Raw genomic sequence first — 21,219 nt, 5'->3', positions numbered from 1 at the left:
GGGTTCAAACTAGGAGAGCCTTCCCTAACACAATTAAAAACAGTAATCCCTGGGCTGTGATACAACCTGGGAAACCTTGGGAATGTGGCTTCCATTTCAACTCAGGCAGGATCCAGAAAAAAGCAAGGCTAGAGGGACTCAGAGTAGGGAAACAGTCAACAGCCTTCCAGGGCATGTTGCAAGTGTATGCAGCACGTGCGGCGTCCTTTCCCGCCCACAGAAATCCACCCACAACTGCTTGTGTTTCTAGAAAATGTTTTGTTCATCCTGTCTTCAGTCATTGCAAGATGAGAGAATAGAGGGTAGTTGGTAAATCTTTGGATAAAGTCCTCGCAGTAGAGCCTGAGGGTGTTTTTTGTTCATAACTTCAGCGTCCGCAGAGAAAGCCAGGCATGCTGGCCTGCACCTGTAATCCCAGTCCTGCAGAGACAGAGTGGAGGATCATGGGAGCTCACAGGCCAGCCAGTTTAACCAAATCAGTGAGTTGCAGGTTCAGTGAAACAGTCCTGTCTCAGAAATAAGGTGGAGAACAATAGAAGAGGCCAACATCAAGTCCTGACCTCTACACATGTACACATGCACACATGACATATACATAGACAGGGAGGGAGGGAGGGAGGGAGGGAGGGAGGGAGGGAGGGAGGGAGGGAGGGAGGGAGGGAAGGAGGGAGGGAGGGAGAGAAGGAGGGAAGGGAGTGAAGGAGAGAAGAAAGAAAGAAAAAGAAAGAAAGAAAGAAAAAAAGAAAGAAAGAAATAAGAAAGAAAGCAGAACATTAATAGTTGACAGAAATAAGAATTCAATATATTTCCAAAGCAGTTGAGCTCTTTACAAGTTTTAATCAACAATACAAATCCTGAAACCACAAGCTCAGCTATCCATGGAAACAAGATGCTAAATAGTTCAAGTTTGGTACAAAGTAAAACTATATTCTTAAAAAGAATTTAAGATAACTTCATATCTTGTAAAAACAAAGAACTATGTTGCTAGAATAAAAATATCTTTGAAGATTAATTCTTAGGTTTACAAGATATACTGTCCTATATATAAAATCAGGAATCTAGGCATCTGGCCAGCAGAGTAGCGGTCTTTGCAAAGTTTGCTCAGATCAACCCAATGCAACGAACAGAAATCCTCAAAATCTCTGTGACAAGAAATTTCACTGGGCTCTCCTCATCCCACCTCTCTCCAGCTTTGTGAGATTTAACATTGTATTTTAACCATAGTTAAGTTATGGAATATAGTCTCACTTCCCCATGCAGAGACCAGCAAAGGAGACTGAAGCCTCTGTCACTGCCTCCGCAGCTCCAGGCTAGTGCTGAAGGCCAGGAGTTCTCTGCAGAGTCACCAGTATCGAGACTGCGTCCAAAGTTCAAGGAAGTTTGAGTCTGGTGCCAGCAGAGGATGGCAATAGCAGCAACCGACATACCCCTTCACTCAGGTAAAGGAAAGGTAGGCAGGGCACTCTGCTTTTCCCTTACATCTTGGACTGCCCCACCTCGGGGATCTCCTCTGGAAATGCCCTCACAAAGTTTTGTCTTCCAGAGGATTTTAAAGTTTACAAAACCAACTACCCCATAATGAGTTCCTATTCTCATTATGGGATATATTCAGAGTGTCTTAACATTGTAAGAACGAGACTCTAAATTAATTTTAAAATTCCTCATTTCGGGGGGAAAATGTTTAACTACAAGACTAGGTGTAGCAGCGCACACCTTTAACCCCAGCACTTGAGAGGCAGTGACAGATGGATCTCTGTGAGTTCAAGGCCAGCTTGATCTACATAGTAAATCCTGGGCCATCCAGTGCTTCATGATCAGATCCTGCCTCAAGCAAAGAGAGTAAGTGAATAAATAAGTGAAAAAAAATCTGAAACACATAACTCTTTTATTTGAGGAAATGACATCACTGATCAAGAAGTGATTCTTGTGCTAAAAGGGAAAATGCAAACTCTCTGTGTGGTTTCCAAAGCCTCAAGGCTTCAAAGTGTGGCCTTCATCTCACCACCACTTGTCACCATGTACATGTAGTAGAGTCTGTGGGTGGCAGCATGCATCCTCTGAAGCTGGCTTTGGAAACCAGGAGAAACCAGGGGTCTACAGACTGGAGCACTAGGGGATCCCCTGGGGGCATTGGAAAGCATTAATGTTGGCTTCCATCTGAGAGTTTGACGTGACTGGTCTCAGGTGTGGCCCAGGTGTTATACATTTTGAAAGGGTCCCAATTGGTTCAAGTGCAGCAAAGTCTAAGCAACAAACAGAGCTGGGCTGGGCATGCAGCACTTTCCATAAGATGGTTTCAAGATTAGTGAGCATCGATTAAAAGAAATATTTCACCTCACAGCTTTAGGCTAACTCACCAGGTATAACATAACGACAGCAGCAAGCACAGTGAAGTTAAAGACTACCAGATGTGTCCATGTGTCCCCACGGGCTCTCTTGGCACTTTCCTCCCATACCTTTCTCTCTCTCTCTCTCTCTCTCTCTCTCTCTCTCTCTCTCTCTCTCTCTCTCTCTCTTTTTAATTTTATTTTTTTAATATTTATTTATTTATTCTGTACACAGTACAATGATTCTCTAGCTTGGAAGATGACTTGGCAGTTAAGAACTTACTGCAAGCATGAAGACCAGATTTCAGATGCCCATAAACTTACGTAAATGTCAAGTGAGTGAGCATGGCAGCCTACCTGTATGTAATCCCTGCCCCAGAATGGGGAAACGGGGTCCTGTAGCAAGGCGGCTAGCAATATAGTCATATGGGCAAGGGCTGGGTTTGATTGAGAGACTCTCCTAAGAGAGCCTCTCTGCTGGTGCAAGGAATTCCAATCAGACCAGATTAAACCAAAATGCCTGTGTTTTATAGATGGCGGTCCAGGGTAGCTGGGAGCATGGCAGAAGGAAGACAGAGGGAGCACAAACCCAAAACCCAAAACCACATGTTCCTTTGTTGGGGCCCAAGCCTAAATACCCAGTGGGAGGGGTCAGCGCTTGGCAGGCTGGGAGTTGGAGTCCAAGCACTTGGCAGGCTGGGATGACTCTTCCAACTCAGTATTATATCTATCTTAGTAAATAAGATGGAAGAGCCACTGAAGATGATTGCTGATATCAACTTTGGGCCTTGATATACATGGACACATATATGTATGCAAAGAAATATTCCAGATCAATAATTCAGCACACAGAAAAGAACTGAACATGTTAACATGTTCAGGTCTCCCAGATCCCTTAGCAAATTTTGAAGCAATGACTGCATTTTAATCAACAACAAATAAGTTCGTACTTCCTACTTCCTCTAGACCTTACCTTGGGGCTCAGAGCTGCAGGATGCTTCTCCAGCCACCGGGATATTAATGGCTGTGTCCTGAACAGCTGTGTAGACACCAGTCTCACTAACTCTGATACTCCTTGAGAGACATTTCCTTTCCTAGGCTTTAGAGAAAGAGAGCTGACATCTGTGGCCAACTTGGTCGCTAATCAGTAATGACCGCCTGGGAAAACTCAGGCAGAAAATGGAGTAGAGATGTCGAGAAGCATTTTTAAGTTACTATTTTAAAGGACAGTTCAGCTGCTATAGCAGTACCTCTAAAGGCTTAATACACAGTTAAGTGAATGTGTCCCAGTAGAAGTATGCATTATATACAGAGCAATTAAAAACAGACTCACACAGGCATTTGGGTTTTTTTTATACATTTATTAGTTTAATGCATTTATTTATTTATTTATTTATTTATTTTACATCCTGGCCACAGTTTCCCCTCCCTCCTCTCCTTCCAGCCCATCCCCCCACCTCCTTTCTGCCCTATTCAGAAAAAGGCAGACCTCCCGTAGATATCACAAAACATGGCATATTAAGTTGCATTAAGAATATTTGATCCTACTGCACGTACTGGCTTTGTGGGAGCCTAGGCAGTTTGGATGCTCACCTTACTAGACCCGGATGGAGGTGGGTGGTCCTTGGACTTCCCACAGGGCAGGGAACCCTGATTGCTCATAGGGCTGATGAGGGAGGGGGTCTTGATTGGGGGAGGGGGAGGGAAATGGGAGGCGGTGGCGGGGAGGAGGCAGAAATCTTTAATAAATAAATAAATAAATTTATATTAAAAAAAGAATTCTCTGTTTAGATTGTGAAGAACCAAGTTCCTCCACTTTGTCCTCCACCTCCATCTTGTGTCTTGTGTAAGCTATTTCCTGTAAAACATTCCAGTCCTCAGAAATGGCTAGGGGCAAAAGTAACAGGGTAGCCACCTGGAAAGTGCAAATAACTGTAGAATGTCCCCACCTGAAGGTCAACCAATGAGAAGCAGCAGATGAGGATAAGGTTTGAAAACAAAAATTTGTGAAAAGTTCCTAGGCACAAGCCAATCATGATTGAACCAATCACCCCAAATCCTGCTAGTGTAACTTTCCTGGGTGTTGCCTTTAAATAATGCCCTCTAGAAGGGTGGGGTACCTTCTCTCGCTGTTGCACTGACGAGGTCCCTGCCGGTTTGTACTCATGTGTGATAATAAACCGTGCTTTTTGCATTCTTTTGGGGTCTCCCACAGACTGGGCACAACAATTTGTACCACATTTTTAATTGGATTATTTGGTTTGTTAATATCTAGTTTCTTAAGTTATTTATATATTTTTGAAAACCAGTCCTCTGTCTGATGTAATGTTGTGATGGAATATTTTGATTACACTCTCACACTTCTGAGACTGGCAATAAAAAAGCTCAGTTATCACAAGGAGTGGGCAGTGGGCCAAGTGCTGGCTACAGCCAACGAAGACAAAGCTAAAAGATGTAGGGGAATTGCAGCAGGTCCACCTTCAGAATCCAACGGCCATGTCACAATCCAGCCTCCCTAGCTGCATCATCAGCACCATCCTAGCTCCTGGCTCCTCGCTGTCATGCTCGCTCACAAGCCCCAGAAGCCACCAGGTAGGAGCTGGGTTGCAGCAGAGCAACATCCCAACCCACTTCTGACAGCTGCCTCTGCAGCTGTGCCTGCAGGGCAGAGCCCCTGCCTATCTACAGACAGCAAAGCTCTCTGATGCCTGCAGTTTGGCTCAAGAAGTGTCAGGTAAGCCCTGCAGAAACAATAGAACCTGCCATTTTCCCTTCTGATGATAGAGGGCGCCAGAGAACCATAAACTAGTTTTTAATAACGGCATGGGTTGGGGAGGATAATCATTAAAAGGGACAGCAAAGGAAATAAATGGATTCTCTTCTTTGTAGGACTAGTAGATGGTAACTTCCACAAAACTTATTTCCAAAAAGATGTCAATATTGATATACGATCATTTTCTACAATAAAATTTTGAACTGCTCAAGTTCCAAAGCTGGAACTTGAAGTATTTTTAACAAAGAATACTGAGTAGGTGGCCCCGTTTCATCCGCACCAGAACAGGAGGGCAAAGAATGCCTTAGGAGTCTTGTAACCTTCCATCTTGATATAGCCCGGACTGTCACTAAGGGTTGCGAGAAAGTCGTTTTGACCAGGATAGCAGCTGAGCTCCATATTTGTACGCTGTGTCCCGCAGTGCAGAAATTCCAGAGTTCCTTATACATAGCCTCATTTTCTCATATGACGACAGGAAAGAAATAGTAACAAATGGATTTACATTGCATTTTGTTTTGTTTGTCTAAAACAAGCTGTGTTTCTTCTATACACAAAATATCTGAAAGAAATTTGATCTTTTATTATTAAAGAATAAGATCTGAAATCTCCAGGAACACCTGCTTCTATTACCGGATCATTAAATCATTAGCCCCGTGTCTTCCAGTACATATTCGTAGTGATTTTATGTTTCCAGTGTTTAGTAATCTACATCCAAGCAGAAGTCTAACTTGACCTGCTCAGAATCAGGAGAGGAATGCGGCACACCTGGAAGACTGCCTCTGGCCTTTGGCCTAGCAGGATACTTACAGGGCTGAACACTGTGTCAGAGGTCCAGATTAGAAGAGAAGCTCACATGACAACTGTAGCAAGCAGACGGAAGAGCTTGTGTCAATGAACATTGTTAGTAAAAGCAGGATAAAAATTCTGAGTTAAGGAAATGCATCTAGTCTGGTTCTGAGCTTTGGTCATAAGGTCTGTCTCCATCTCTGCCTGATGATGTCACACTCAGAATGTGCTCATGTCTCCCAGCCAGTGTTCCCCGGGTTTGTCTCAGGGTACTACTGTATAGCAAATATCATCTTTGTCAAAACCTTGTCACTAACAGACTTTTGCTCAGTGAATGGTTTGTGCTCGTCATTTTCTTTGATATGGGTAGTTAAGATGGGGTGCTGCTTAGTGGTAAATCTCTTAAGTTCAGGAAGGCCCTGTGGTGGACTTTCAGAACCAGTATGTGCATTGAAACTCAACTTTAAGTTAAATTTAATAGATTATACCAGCAAATTTTGTCTGAAAATATATCTACAAATTTGACTTAAAATCTAGTTGGCTTTCATTACTGAATCATAACCAGGGCAGCATCCCATCTGAAATAGATTTGATGGCATGGCACACAGATTAGCTTTTGTAAGGTAATTTGGGTAAAAGAAAATAGAAATCCCAAAAGTGGGTTGGGTAACATCAGGTAACTTTGTAAGAGTTCAAGCAGAGGGTGTATTGATTACTATGTTGCTATGACAATATAACTAACAAAATCAGCTAAGGAAGGAGGTTTAGGGTGACTCATGTTTGAAGTTATCATCCCTTGTGCCCAGTAGGCAGGGACCCCAAAAGACCACCAGGGTGACTGACTCACCAAAATGCAAAAGCAAGGTTTAATTATGTGCAAATTACAAGCTGGCAGGGACCTCGTCAGTGCATCAGTGGCAAGAGAAGGTATTCTGCCCTTCTAGAGGGCATTATTTAAAGGCAAAAGCCAGGAAAGTTACATCAGCAGGGTGTGGTGGGGTGACAGGTTCAATACTGATTGGCTCGTGTCTAGGGACTTTTCAGAAATTTTATTTTCAAACCTCACTTGTTGCTTGTCAAGTTTTCTTATCGGCTGACCTTCAGGGCAGGACATTCTGTGGTTACCTGTACTTTCCAGATGGCTACCCTGTTACTTTTGCCCCTACCTGTTTCTGTGGACTGGAATGTTTTACAGGAAATAGCTTACTCAAGACACAAGATGGAGGCGGAGGACAAAATGGGTGGGTCTTCTGTCTGGAGACACTCTCAAGACTTGATTTATGTAAACATTCTTTACCTCAAGATTTGTAAGTTTATTGGATATGGTTAAAAATCTATAAAAATCTATGTGATAAGTTAACTTAAAACTAGGAACATTGGGAGTTGATAGCTAAAATCTATGCATGAGTAATTTGAAAGGAATCATGGCATTCTTCCATCTTGGGGCATAAGCAACACATGGGTTGCCACCATCTTTAGGCAGTCACATGACTGGCAGCCATCTATGCTAGGATTGGAGGTAAATATCATGTGATTTTACCACCATCTTGATTAAAGTTGACCATGTAGGGTGGGCCTATTCAATAGGTAACAATGTATCTGCAAGATTGTTATGATATGGTGAGAGGAACCTTGGCAGGTTGGATCCAAGAAGCCCCATGGCGGGTGAGAGACAGACAGACACTCCATGTAGACCACACTCACATGGAGAATTTTACTGGGGGGTAAGGGAGCATCGGGAGAGAGAAGGAATTAAGATTCACACCAGGCACCTCCTTGAAACAGGTATACTTACTCATTGCCAGTCAGCCTGGAATAACCCCTTGTTGCCCGTCCAAAAGCCTGGAACTTGAGACTATAGACCAGTTCAAGACTTGAGGGAAGCGAACAAGAGGGTCGAATCCATTTATCCAACTGTTCCAAATCCCTATACCTTTCAAAGCTTATTACTACTAAAGCATAAACTTTACACTGTGTTGGACTTCAAAGATAAATTCTTCTCCATCCCTCCCTCTGTCAAAATTAAGTCAGGCCATCTTTGCAACTGACCCTAAACTGGGGATATCAGGACAACTAGCCTGGACCAAACTGCCTCAAGGGTCCGGAAGTTCTCCCACCATCTTCAGTAAAGCACTCAATCAGGATTTAAATCTCTTCCATAGTGAGTACCCTGAGACAACCTTACTTCAATATGAAGATGATTTGTTATTGGCTGCTAAGGATGAGGAGGACTGTCTGTGAGCCACCAGAGGCCTTTAGGAAACTCTAGCCCAGTTAAGCTATAGAGTTTGTGAAATGAAAGTCCAAATTCGCTCACTCCAGGTTACTGACTTGGGATACAAACTGAGAGAAGGGAAAAGACTGTTGTCCCAGGCCCGCATAGCAGCCATATTGCAGATCCCAAGCTCAACCACCAAGAAACGAGTTAGGGAATTTCTCGGAACTGGTGGATGTTACCATCTTTGGACACCCGTGTTTGCTGAAATCCCAAATGCTGTACTCTGCTATGGCCAGGGTCAATGCCCCTTTGGAATGGACTGAGGAACATGAACAGGCCTTTAAGAACTTAAAAGAGGCCCTGGTACGCCCCCTGTATTAACTCTCCTTGATATCTCCAAGCCCTTTCATCGGTATGTCCATTAAAGAAAGAGCATTGCCAAGGGGGTCCTGACTCAGACCCTGGGTCCCTAGGAAAGGTTGATAGCTTACAGTCTCTTTGAGAAGAGACTGGATCCTGAGCATCTGGAAAGTCCCCTTGTTTAAGAGTCATCACAGCCACTGTGATTCTTGTAAAAGAAGCTGAAAAGCTCACAGATGCTAACTGTAACAGCTCCACAGGCCATGGAAGCCCTGCTGAAAGATGCCACCAACAGGTGGATGTCTAAAGCCTGTCTGGCCCAGAACCAAGCCCTTCTTTTAGATAAGGACAGACTGACTTTTGATAAATCCTTAGCTATTAATCCTGCCACCCTGGTGCTCAATAGCAACCCTCAGAAACCCATCCATGGCTGCCTGGTGATGCTGTATGTCATCTGGGGTAAGTGACCTGACCAGACAGACGTTCCTCTTACCAGAAATACAGATCTCCATAGTGACGGCAGCAGCTTCATTCAGGAGGGAACCAGGTCTGCAAAGCTGGCAGTGATCACAGGCCAGAAGGAGGTCATTTGGGCACAAGCCTTGCCCAGCGGTGCATCTGTCCAGAAAGCAGAAATAATTGCTCTGGCGCAGGCTTTAAGATGGACTGAAAAAGGAAAAATGAACATCTATGCACACAGCCATGTGCTTTTGCCACATGTTCATGAACAGATACATGAACAGAGTGGCTTACTCACCTCAGAGGGAAAGACTATTAAAAATAAGTATTAAATTGTCCAGTTGCTAGAGGCCATTCACTGACCAGGACAGCAAAAAGAAAAAAGCCCCCAAACTCAGAGTAACAACCATGCAGCTCTAGCTGTCAAGAGGCTGCTCTCAGGGAGCCCAGACCCCAGACTGTCCTAGAACCATCTGCTGAGTCTCCACTCTGCCTTGCTGAAGATGCTCTTGAGTATGACCCAGAAGAGATCAAAGCCACATTCTGACTTGGGGGCTGGAGGAGCCGTAATGGATGCTGGGGAGCTTGCCTGATGGAAGAATCTGCCTACTAGCCTTGCAGTCACGCCATGCACCTGTCACTAAGATCTAAGGACTCGTCTCCCCTCATGTCTACCTGGACACCGAGAAAAATGTCAGAGCATTTCAGACCGCTGCCTGACCTGTGCCCAAGTAAATGAGAAGAAGGACATGCTTCCCCCAGGCCGACAAAGCCAGGGAATTGTGGGAAATGAACTTCACTGAAGTCAAGCCAGGACTGCTGGTGTTTGTTGATACATCACTGGCTGGTTAGAGGCCTTTCTGTCCCGAATGTAAATGGCCAAAATGGTACCTATGAAATTAGTAGAAATTATTCCCGTATTTGGCGTCTCCGTATCTCTGGGGTCCAACAATGGCTTGGCCTTCACTGCCAAGTTATCGAGATCGCTCTCTAAGGCCCTTAATATAAATTGGAAACTCCGTTGTAGTATTCTGGGAGAGGTAGAGAGGATGAAAAGAACGTTAAAGGAGATTTTAAACTAAATCTTCTCTTGAAACTGGTGGGAACTTGGCTGGCCTCTTGCCTTATGCCCTTCTCAGAGTCCGATGTACCCCAGACAGAGACAAGTTCACCCCATATGAAATAGTCCTCCTCCCATGATCCCTCGGGCACAAGCCTAGGTGCTGTACTGTTATCAGATTGCCCAAATCCATTCTCTGAGTCCTTAAAAAAAATTGAGGATTGCAATCAGCTTTCGATAAGATTCTCTTTCAGGTCCAAGTGGCTCAGCGTATTGGGCACCGCCCACCTGATCACCGGTTCCAACCAGGAAATGCTGTTTTCGTCCACTGCCTCAAACCAACCGGCTTGAATCTAAATGGATCTTACATTGTGTTCTCCAGATCCTACTGCTATCAAAACTGCTGATATTTCTGCCTGAGTTCATCGCTCACACCTCAAGATTGTCACCTGAGGAACCCACGGCAGAGGAGCCCAACCTCCAGAGGTGGAAAGTGACTGAAAAGGAACGTTAAAAACTAAACTTTCCAAGGTTTGACTATGTAACTCAACTTTGTGTAAAACGTTATCGAGAAAACTCCTGTGTGAGAAGAGATCCCTCGATTCCTGGGCTTTAAAAAGGATATTTGTATGGAATAGGAGCTTCTTATGAAAAATACGCAAGGATAACAAGGGACAAAATAGCACATCCCCCACTAATGTTCTAAAAGCTGTGGCTGGTGTTCCCGTTGATCATGTCTTTTTCCTCCAGTGTCTGTTTGACTGGCCCGTTTGGCTAAGATGGTCCTCCGCCTTCGTTGGCCCTCTGATACTATATCTACTCGTTATCCCAATCGGACCCTGTGCCCTTCAATGTCTCACTAACTTGATCACCTGTCAGATAAACAGTTCTAGAATCATTGCTGCTTGAAGACATAATTATTCTCGCCATTGGAATTAAGAGTGTATACAAGCACCATACCTGAGGAGATCATTCTGTTTTCGTTAACAAAATTTCCTTGACTCCTGTGTTAAAATGTGGTTGGAAAATTAGTGCATCAAGGTTCCGTGTTCCATAGAACCCTTCCGCAACGTGGAGCCCCTTGGGAAAATAATGATTCCTTGTGTTCCTCGAATTATAAATGAGAAAGTAGAGATTAGCTTGGACTTCACAAATTTGCCTGGCTAGTCGTCATCCTGAAGCAAAAGTCAGATAAAATCAGTCTGAAAACTACTAGGAAGTAGCATCTCCCTCCAACCCTAGTCATAATGGCATCCTGCTCTTTCAGTCATTGAGAAACTTTGTCTCCTAAACTTCACAGACTTGGGTTTTTCTTTTGGAAACTCTATCAGCAAGGATGAAACATCTCCAACCTTTGACAGGCGCCTCTCCGAGAATGAGCCTCACACTTCAATGCTGCTTGGAGTGAGGTTTGCTTTGCCAACCCCAAGCTTCCTCTGGGAGGACAAAGGATTTGCCTTGGCTTCCGGCGCACGCGCGGTGGCGCCGAGGTGCTCGGGCCAGGCCGGGCCTGAAGAGGCGTCACGAGCTTTGAGGTCACGCGCCCGCCCGGGGCAGCGCGCGCGCCCGTCAGTCCCGTCGCGGTGGCGCGCACGCTAGACCGACGCGGGCCCGGGAGCCACGGGGGCTCTTGGGGGGCCGTGCATGGCGCGCGCAGGGCGATGCGGAGCGGACTGGCGCTGGTCGCTGGCGCTGCTCGGGCTGGCGGCGACTCTGGGCGCGTCCCGGACTTCGGGGCACCGCTGGCCGGTGCCCTACAAGTGAGTGAGGCGGAAGGAAACTTGGCCGGGACTTGGAGGGTGCAGAGCGACCCCGGGACGTGCTTGGGGACCCGGGCGCAGTGGGATACTGGGGACGCAATTCCTAGCTAGTTGGAAGCTGAGGGGTCCTCACCGATTCTGGGCAGTCCCGAGTCCTGGGAGGAATGGAGTGTGACATTATTACACTGAGTGACTTTTCGGTACAACCGACTGACTCGGAGAGCAGGATAAAACACGGTTGGCATACTAAATTTATTTCCTGCTTTATTACCAGCCGTTTTTGCATAACATTTGCAGAATTTACTGGGAGGTCGCCTGCCCAGGTGTGCCCCGGGTTTCCCAATCTTACTGCTCTAAATTCCAGACTTGGGGAAACTTTCTTCCTGGGACAAACAGGATCACCTCGTCGGTCCACTTCTACCTGGAGGTGCAGACTCTGGACCTGAGAAGCTGATTGGAGTCTTTGACCTAGCTGAGTTTCGACAGCCCGTGGGAGGGGACTTGGTAGGGGAGAGAGAGTATGGACATCAAGAAGTGGAAGGAACCGTGGAAGGAACCGCAGCTTCTGAAAACAAATGTTTTGCATAAGAGTGAGCACGGTGAAGGATGGCACAGTCTGCCAGGAAGTTCCTGGTTCTGCGTCAGTCCTCAGATCGGATCTGTTGGACCAGCTCTTCCTCTCCTCGGTGTGGTCTTAGGAAAATTACTCCGTATCTTCATGCTCACATGCCCTTAACTGAAAAGAGGAAATGATAGCAGCGCTATCATTGGCAGGATCATCTCCAGTGAAAACCGACTCTTGCCAAACTTAAATATTCGTGTGTTCTGTTCATAAACTGGTTCTGCTTAATGTATGTAAAGAAAAAGTTTAGGTCCAAAACTGATTTTTATGAAAACATTCACAAGAAATGAAAATTAAACATCCAGTAAAACAAGGAAGAGGCTGTAAATCTGAAAGTATTTTATTTCACACCAGGAGGAGGCTGACAGATTTTTGCTTCCAAACAAGCCCCAACTTGACACACCCTCCTGGCCAGGGGCATATTTACCTTTATGAAAATTTCACCTGAGTTAGACCTATAAACTTACCCATGACCTAAACTAGATTTTTCTGTGGGCAGTGAAGCTATATGTTTGTTAAGCCAGCTAAAAAAGTTTTTGTTCCTGTGTTCAGACTGTAATAACATACTCTGCCTTTGGGATCTTACTGTTCTTCCTCCTGCATCTGCTCCAGTGCAGCCAGGCCTGGGAGGTGACTCTGGACCAAGTGTGCTGACGGTCCCCGTCCGCTCTAGTTGCTGCATCTGTCTAAAAGTGTTTTGTTTTGGCATTGTTGCAGTCTCCTGACTGGTCTCTGCCTGAATTTTAACCCCCGTGACTCTTCTAATTTGTACAGTAAGGGTCTATTTTGGTCTGTTCATCCTGATCAGATCTGCTTTTTAAAATCCCCTAACTTATTCAGGGCGCAAGGTCCCCATGTCAGGGGCTGTAGGATGTCATTTCATACTTCCCATGACAGACTTGTTAGACCCTTTCTGCTCTTGTCCTGATGCCTGGATTCTTGTCTGCCACTGGAATTTCAGTGGTTCTCAACCTGGGGGTCATAACCCCTTTAGTGGGGTTGGATGGCCCTTTTACAGGGATCTCATTATTAGATATACATATCAGATATTTACAATTCATAGCAGTAGCAAAATAAGCTATGAAGTAGCAATGAAATAATTTTATGGTTGTAGGTCCCCACAGTATAAGGTCATGGCATTAGGAAGGTTGAGAACCCCTGAGCTATTTCCTGTCTTATAATTCTCTTTCCCTTTCTGGCCTCACTTTCTTTCCCAGTGCCTTCTCCTAATAGCACCATGCACCCCAACGGTTGGAACTGATTTCTTCCTCCATTGTGCTTAGGTCTCTGTTTCCTTAGCTCACTTCTTACCACAGCTACCGCCTGACTTAATGTCTTCCAAGCCCCAGCTCCGAGCTTGGTGGGGAAGGGAACAGGGTTGTAATTTTTGTTCCCCTTCTTCTCCGTGTAGTCCTGTAAATGGCAGTTCCTCGGGAAATGTTAGTTGAATGATTAGTTTTAAATGCCAGGTCTGCTTTATGATTTGATATTTAACACATCATTGGGAGTGCGTATATGAAAACAAGTAAATGCACATTTGTATTTGGTTTATACGGTCTAAGCTTTAAATATTTCCCTGAAAAATATTGGAGACAGAGGAGATGGCTCAGTGCCCACAGCATAATCCCCAGGCCATGAGCTCGGATTCTCTGAACTCAAACCAGCATTAATTGAAACCAGCATGGCAGTGCATACCTGTAACCCTAGCCTATGGAGGGAGAGGCAGAGGCAGGCAGATTCTTGAAGCTCATTGGCTACCCAGTCTAGTGTAGTCAAGGTGTAAAGCAATCAAGGAAAGGCACCTGTACATGTGCACATACTACATGTAACACACCCGTAACACACCTGCAACACACACACACACACACACACACACAGAGCACTGAAGCAAGCCTGAAAGGAAAATTAAGATTCTGATGTGTTTAAGATCTAATGTGATGGTTCTCTTCCTCACTAGACGCTTCGCTTTCCGTCCGAAGCCAGACCCCTACTGTCAAGCTAAGTACACCTTCTGTCCTACCGGCTCACCCATCCCACTTATGAAGGACAATGACATCATCGAAGTCTTAAGACTACAAACCCCAGTTTGGGAATTTAAATATGGAGACCTCCTGGGACACTTTGTAAGAATGCATCTTGATCTTAAGTAATTTAGTTATTACTTTGACTTAAATGAATAATCATATTTACTGATATACTTTGTATGTGTAGTTTTTTTTTTTTGTGTGTGTGTGTGTGTGTGTGTGTACCTATTCACAAGCATGAAGTGACTGAAGGAGCATGTTGGATGTCACTCATCATATTACTCCCTTGAGACAGGGTCTCTCACTGAACCTGTAGCTTGAATTTTCATCTAAACTGCCTGGCCAGTGAGCTTGTCTCCTCCCCTCAAGGAAACAGACACAAGTGGAGATTCCTGGGTGCTAGGGATTTGAACTCGGGTCTAGCAATCACTCTTACCTCTTTAGCCATCTTTCCAGCCCATGACAGACTTCTTAGCACCTTTAAATTGGTAGTCAGAAAGAGTCACCATTGCGTCTACATGGTACTTCACACCTGTAATCCCAGCACGTGAATCCCAAGCAAGAGAATCACTATTTCACAGTCAGTTGGGGCTACACAATAAGACTGTCTCAAAAACAAAGCAGAAGTTATGATGAGTAACCAGTGTCTTGGCCTTAACATATTTTACTATGAAGGATCTTGTAATGGACCCCAGGCCTTAGCAAGACACCATTCTGACCTAAGAGCCTAGCGTGTAGACCCCAACACCTGCCAAAAAGAAAACAAAGATCCAGTCTATCACAGTCCATAGTTCTGGGTCAGTCCCTAAATGTACAGACCTTGCTTTTTTACTTCCATCGTTCCATTTATTGCTGACTGTTCTTGCTAAGTCTATGAACCAGGATATGTTTTTGCTTATAAAAAGCCAAGATTGGTCAGGCTCATGACTACACAACTTGGGCAAGTTCCCTATGTAGCCTTTGGGTCTGCGAACAATGACTTTGTTTCTATTGGCTTAAAGAGTTCATGTGTTCTCAGGAGGAGTCGCAGGGCAACAGTGTAAGCTCCCCTACTGTCCCCAGCTCCTGGGAATGGGAGAAGGGCAAGGCAGCAGGAATCAAGTCTCTAGGCTCTGCTGTGAGCCCTTTCCCAGCTGTCAATCACCCTGGGAGGTAGGCACACACTTTCCTGGAATATTCATGATGGCTTTTCTTGCTTACTGTAAGCTGTGAGAACATCCCCAGGTCTTCAGATAGCTCACATCCTTACTAAAACGAGCCCTAGCTGCCAAAACCAGTGGTTTGAGGGGCTGCGGTGTCACTGCAAGGATAGTGACAGAAGTTGTTCTCTCTGGGGTGCATTTTCTGTGTATCAGTCTCTCCTAGTAGGCGTCCTGAGCCCGTGGTTACTCCAAAGATGCATTTACACCTGCGTTATCTCTGCACAGAAAATTATGCACGATGCTGTTGGATTCAGGAACGCAATGACGGGCAAGAACTACACGATGGAGTGGTATGAGCTCTTTCAGCTTGGTAACTGTACGTTTCCTCACCTTCGGCCTGAAGTGGAGGCTCCGTTCTGGTGTAACCAAGGAGCAGCCTGCTTTTTTGAAGGAATTGATGACAGACACTGGAAGGAGAATGGGACATTAGCTCTTATCACGACCATATCCGGTAAGTTTCAGAAATAGAGTACAGGTGGATGATCGCATCGGTATGCAAGCAGAAGATTTCGTTCACTGAGATTTCACGCTCGGCCTCATGGTGATCATTTGTAGTCTGTGCTTCTGGTGCCACCCACCGTGAAGCAAATGGGTCCGGATGCAGAGCTTCGCTGGGAGATGCATGGCTCATCTGCTCTGTCCATGAGAGACATAAGGAAACAAATGCTCTGTATAGCTAAATTGAAGTCCACATAAACAACAGTTAGGGAATCCATAAAATGCCCCATTAGGAAGGCCTCCTAACTGTATCTGAAAAAAATAGGGGCAATAAATTATTTGTACATGGGGAAACATTAAGGGCTTGCTTCCTCTGGGTCTGGCCTTGTTCTGAATGTTATACTTAGAGCATGTCACTTACCAGTGTCACAGACTCCTGAGAGAATCATTACTGTTTCCTCCGTTGTGCAGATGGGGAACCTGAGGTAAGATTAAAGTTACCCAGGTGTAGTAACGGGACTCTAGCTCTGACAGGAAAGCCCTCCCCCTCATTCTCTTAAGCATTTTGGTACACTGCCTCCCTGATGTATGTGTTGTGATACGTCTCCTGTCCTCTTGAGTGATGTCTGAGTGTTCATCTGGAAAGCTGATGACACCATTGTAGTTTTGCATTCGCTGCGTTCTGTGCTGTTGGTTCCTTTATCACTGGAACTTTTTTTGTCAGGAGCTACTTATGTGACCTTGCCTCACATTTACCTTACTGGCCCATTGCCTCTTGTGAAGAATTTAGGGTCTGCTTGCACTATGTGTGAACCTACTGTGTGCATTGTCCACAAAAGCAGGGTGCTGAAAGCAGGGTGCTGAAATGGGAGCATTCCTTGTGATACTAATTATCCCACAAGCCCCAGGACTTGAGGAACCAATCAGTGTCTGTTTGTTAGTTTCTACACAACAATTCAAGGTGCATTAACGCATAATTCAGTAGTGGAGACCTCTACATTGGGTTTTACAGGTAAGGAAGTGTTAACAGGTGAGTTCAGTCAGTGACTAGACTGACACTTTCAGTCACAGAGCTGGATGGAACAGGCCACGCCTATAGTTGAGGTCTTTTAAGTGTGACCCACAGTCTTCTAACATAATCACTGCTTTTCTAGTCTTTCCTTCTTTCTAACACAATCACAAAGTCTTTCCTTCTACTTTCTAACACAATCACTGCTTCTCTAGTCTTTCCTTCTACTTTCTAACACAATCACTGCTTTTCTAGTCTTTCCTTCTACTTTCTAATTCACCTGACGAAGGCCCATCTCTTTCAGCAGTAGATGAGTGGTTTCTGTCTTACATCCCAAGCTAATTCACACCTTCCTTCCTCCTCACACAACCCGAGAATCATAAGTAGTGATCGCTCTTCTGTAAAATGCTTCCATCTGCTAGAATTTGAAGCTTGTAAATTCAGTTTTGCCTATGACTAATCCTGTCTCATGACCTTCTCTGGATGTTATGACATAGTGTTTGCAAGGCCTGCTTTACCACGTTACTAAGGACCATGCTTCCAACTCTAAAGCAGACATTAAGCCTAGGCAGGAGCTCCATCCACCTCAGCCACCAGGCCTACTAAGCATCCCACACTTCTTGCCAGTTTATCTGTTTGCCCTTCTCTCTTGTTCTTACAGTGTCTTTGTCTTTCGCCTTTCCTGCTTCAGTTCTTGCTTCCCTTTTCTCGTTTGCTTCTGAACCCGACTTGCCAAAAAGAGAAAGATAGCTACTGCCTGTGTGTATTCATACTCTTGACAAATCGCTTTGACCGTAGCTTTAGTAACTGCAGAATTTTAACAGTTCCCTATATATCTTATTCCCCCCATTGTATCTTGTATTTGCAACGCAAAGGCCTTGAGGGCTAGAAGAGGACGTAGCTACGCCTGCATTCCTGCTGTGGCTTACAGGTTTTGAAGTCTAAGTATTTCTTATTCATTCATCCTGGTCTTTATCGGGTCTCAGCACATTTTGTAAGCAGTTTATTTTGTTGCCTTTTCCACCAGGAAACACATTTAACAAGCTGGCAGAATGGGTGAAGCAGGACAATGACACGGGGATCTATTATGAGACATGGACGGTCCGGGCCAGCCCTGGAAAAGGGGCGGAGACATGGTTTGAATCCTACGACTGTTCGAAATTTGTGTTAAGGACATACGAGAAACTGGCTGAATTCGGTGCAGAATTCAAGAAGATAGAAACAAACTATACGAGAATATTTCTTTACAGCGGAGAACCTGCTTACCTGGGAAACGAAACTTCTATTTTTGGGCCAAAAGGAAACAAGACTCTTGCTTCTGTCATAAAAAAATTTTATAACCTCTTCAGACCACACTTGTCAACGAGAGAATTTCTGTTGAATCTCTTGAAAATTTTTGATACAGTGATTATGCACAGAGAGTTCTATCTGTTTTATAACTTTGAATATTGGTTCCTACCAATGAAATTCCCCTTCATCAAAATAACATACGAGGAAATCCCTCTGCCTAGCAGGCGCCCACCTCCTGACCTGTGACGCCTGCAGTCCGCTGCTCTCTCCAGCCACCTCCACCCATTTCAGGGGTGTCTTTACTTTTGTGTCTTTATTGTCTTCTCCTTCTTCTCGGGGCAGGAAGGTGAAGTGCTCACAGCTGGAAGTGCAGTGTACTGACAGTTCAAGACTCTTGGAAAGAAGTGGAAGCCATAATTGTACAGGCCAAAGTGAATGTGTTAAGATCTCGATATTACTGGGAATTGGTTGATACCAGCTGTGGAGTTCACTGGTCCAATGCTGACATTTTTCTATTACAGCAGTGCTTAGTTTAAGGGCTTTCTGGTCATCTAAAGAATAGCTATTGTTATAGCTATTGCAACTCTGGGGTCCAGGTCTGTCTGCTTTCTAGTCACATAACCTCGAAGACCGGTTTGGACCCATTGCTGGAGCAGTGCCTCTGGACACAGGAAATACAGTGTGTTAAAGAGCGGATTTTCTGGCCAGCGTTTGAGAATGGCTAGCAACTAACTGGCTGTTGTGAGAGAAGCAACTTAACATCTACAGATTTGTGTCCTTGCCTCAAATGATTTATCAGCCGGGAATGGGAAGATTGCGGACACCCATGTTGGCATAGGAAGGGCACACTGAATGCATACATGGTCTCAGAGGACTCTGGGATGGAAAGAACACAAGCTGTCTAATTTAGATTGCAGGCTGTCAGTTCCTGCCTCGTAATCACTGGGACTTTGAGCTGACAGACAATACTGTCTGCTTCAGCAGTTTTTCAGTACAGGCCATGGAAGTATCTGGGCGAAATGTACTTCTGACTTCTTGTGTGAGCCCTCTGGTTCTTCACCCATTAGCAAGGCTAGCCAGTGACGAGGGTACGCTTTCTTGGAAAGGATGGGATTTAGTCGAGGACCTTTAATTCATTATGCTTGTACTACGGGCATTAGACAAGCTCTTAAGGTCCCGTATTTATCAGTTGAACCCACCTTTTTTTTGTTCTTCTCTCCTACTCATAAAAACACACTAGCACAATAATGGCAAAAAAAAAAAGTCTGTGTAATATGCAAATGTGCCAGTTATTCAATTCACCTACTGTTTGAGTGTTTCTTGAGAGGTCAGTACACTATTGTGAGCTGTCATAGAAAGCCTCATCATACAGATCTGCTGGCCCAGATGCGTTAAGTCAGGGCTTAGCGAGGTCAAGTGAACCTGGAATTGTTTTCTCTCAGGTTAGATGAATGGATCACGGACAGTTTCCAGCTGTGTATCTGTGCACAAGGTGTTACCAGTCTGTCGTTCCTGTTCAGTCTAATAAAAACAAAAGACAAAAACCAAGGCTTGGACTTTCTATCTTTGACCCTGTTTGTCTAGGAATTTGCTTTTTATTGTTTACAAGTATAAGCCTCAGAAAGCCAAGGTGACTCCAGATAACTGGAATCACGATTGGATGTCTGTCACAAAGAGGGAACCATTTCCCACTGCCACCAGTTCATCTTCTCGTTACCGTGCCTAAACCAAACCAAAATGTGGCCTCTTTGACCTGATCATCTTCAGAATGTGGTGTAAGAAAGAACCTAGTCACATTACCACTATCTAGTGGCCAGACTCAGGCAATACTAACTTAAACCACATTGAGTTAATCTGGAAAAGTTAGGATTTCCCAGCAGCCCAGAGGTGATAAGCAAAGGTTTTTGTACCAAACACGTCCTTTTAAATCAGACTTTGGTTTGTAGCACAGGGGGCAGGGAACATACACATGGAACGTGACTTCTCAAATGAGATTCCACTGTGTTAAAAAGCATGCTGGGTCCTTGACTGTGGAGCTTAGTAAATGAAGAAAGCCTGTGAAAGGCATAATTCCCGTGATTTCCCAAGAGCTTGTCAAGCTGTGAAACGTATTTGTAAGGTGGAGGACAACTTCGAGGCAGAGATGATTCAGAATATTCTTGGAAATAGTAGTTGAGAAACCAAAATATGGGGACAATGGGGTGTCTCTGATTTTGAAGGCGGCTTTCTGTACTGCTTTAGGGTGGGCTTCAAAACTGCAGGTGTCTGAAGCTGGTGGCCACAGGAAACGTCTGAGCCACTGGCCTCTGAGTTCTTGGATGCAAATCCAAAGAATGCAGTTCATAGGCAACAAGAGGATGGGTTCAGAAAGCCGTTTTGTTATTGATTCACAGGTGGGAGCCTAAAGAGGCAGAGCTGTGTAGCCACACAGACTCTGGGAAATGGGAGAGCTGGAACTGCTGCTCGTCTAGGGGCTTTTTATTGAATCTGCAGCAGAAATGAGCACGAGGGGATGGACTAGACAGATGGTCCCTCATCAGAAGGTCCAGGCTGCTCGGCATAGACTCCAGACAAGCACACCCACCAGGGAGAGAGATGGGCCTCCCTTCTGGTGTCTGGCTTTGGCAAGGACACAACTGTGCAGAGGGCCAAGGACAGTTTCAGATTTTAAGCCAAGGAAAATATTTCCTTCAGGGGGGTCTCCTACCCTAAACTGCCTGGCCAGTTTCATTCTCCTGCTCTCATCAAAAAACAGGTCTACGAATTAAATTCTGTGGCCATTTGGTGTATGATGTTTCTATTTCTGTCAGTTCGAGTTACAAACGTGTAGTATTTCTTTTTAGAGAATCTCTGTGTTAAAGCTGAATATTAGGGATTCAGAGTAAATGCAT

At 44.9% G+C, this 21,219-nt stretch overlaps 1 protein-coding gene across 1 annotated transcript; it reads left to right on the top strand.

Annotated features, from left to right (window-relative positions):
• Window positions 1-11,545: 11,545 nt before the first annotated feature.
• Cln5 (CLN5 intracellular trafficking protein) lies at window positions 11,546-19,864 on the top strand. The gene is made up of 4 exons (XM_057786753.1): window positions 11,546-11,743; window positions 14,323-14,488; window positions 15,817-16,042; window positions 18,066-19,864. The coding sequence occupies exons 1-4, from the start codon at window positions 11,628-11,630 to the stop codon at window positions 18,572-18,574; spliced, it is 1,017 nt and encodes a 338-aa protein (XP_057642736.1). The 5' UTR covers window positions 11,546-11,627; the 3' UTR covers window positions 18,575-19,864.
• Window positions 19,865-21,219: the final 1,355 nt, after the last annotated feature.

This window comes from Chionomys nivalis, chromosome 12 (assembly GCF_950005125.1).
Source record: "Chionomys nivalis chromosome 12, mChiNiv1.1, whole genome shotgun sequence".
NCBI classification, from domain to species: domain Eukaryota; kingdom Metazoa; phylum Chordata; class Mammalia; order Rodentia; family Cricetidae; genus Chionomys; species Chionomys nivalis.
The sequence above is the reverse complement of the archived record's forward strand: the minus strand, read 5'-3'. Positions and strand labels throughout refer to the sequence as shown.

Excerpts from the sequence above, each read along its gene's own strand:
- Cln5 (XM_057786753.1), top strand. The coding sequence starts at position 11,628 with ATGGCGCGCGCAGGGCGATGCGGAGCGGACTGGCGCTGGTCGCTGGCG. Across the intron at positions 11,744-14,322 it reads CGCTGGCCGGTGCCCTACAA|ACGCTTCGCTTTCCGTCCGA; the intron begins GTGAGTGAGGCG and ends CTTCCTCACTAG. Across the intron at positions 16,043-18,065 it reads TCTTATCACGACCATATCCG|GAAACACATTTAACAAGCTG; the intron begins GTAAGTTTCAGA and ends CTTTTCCACCAG.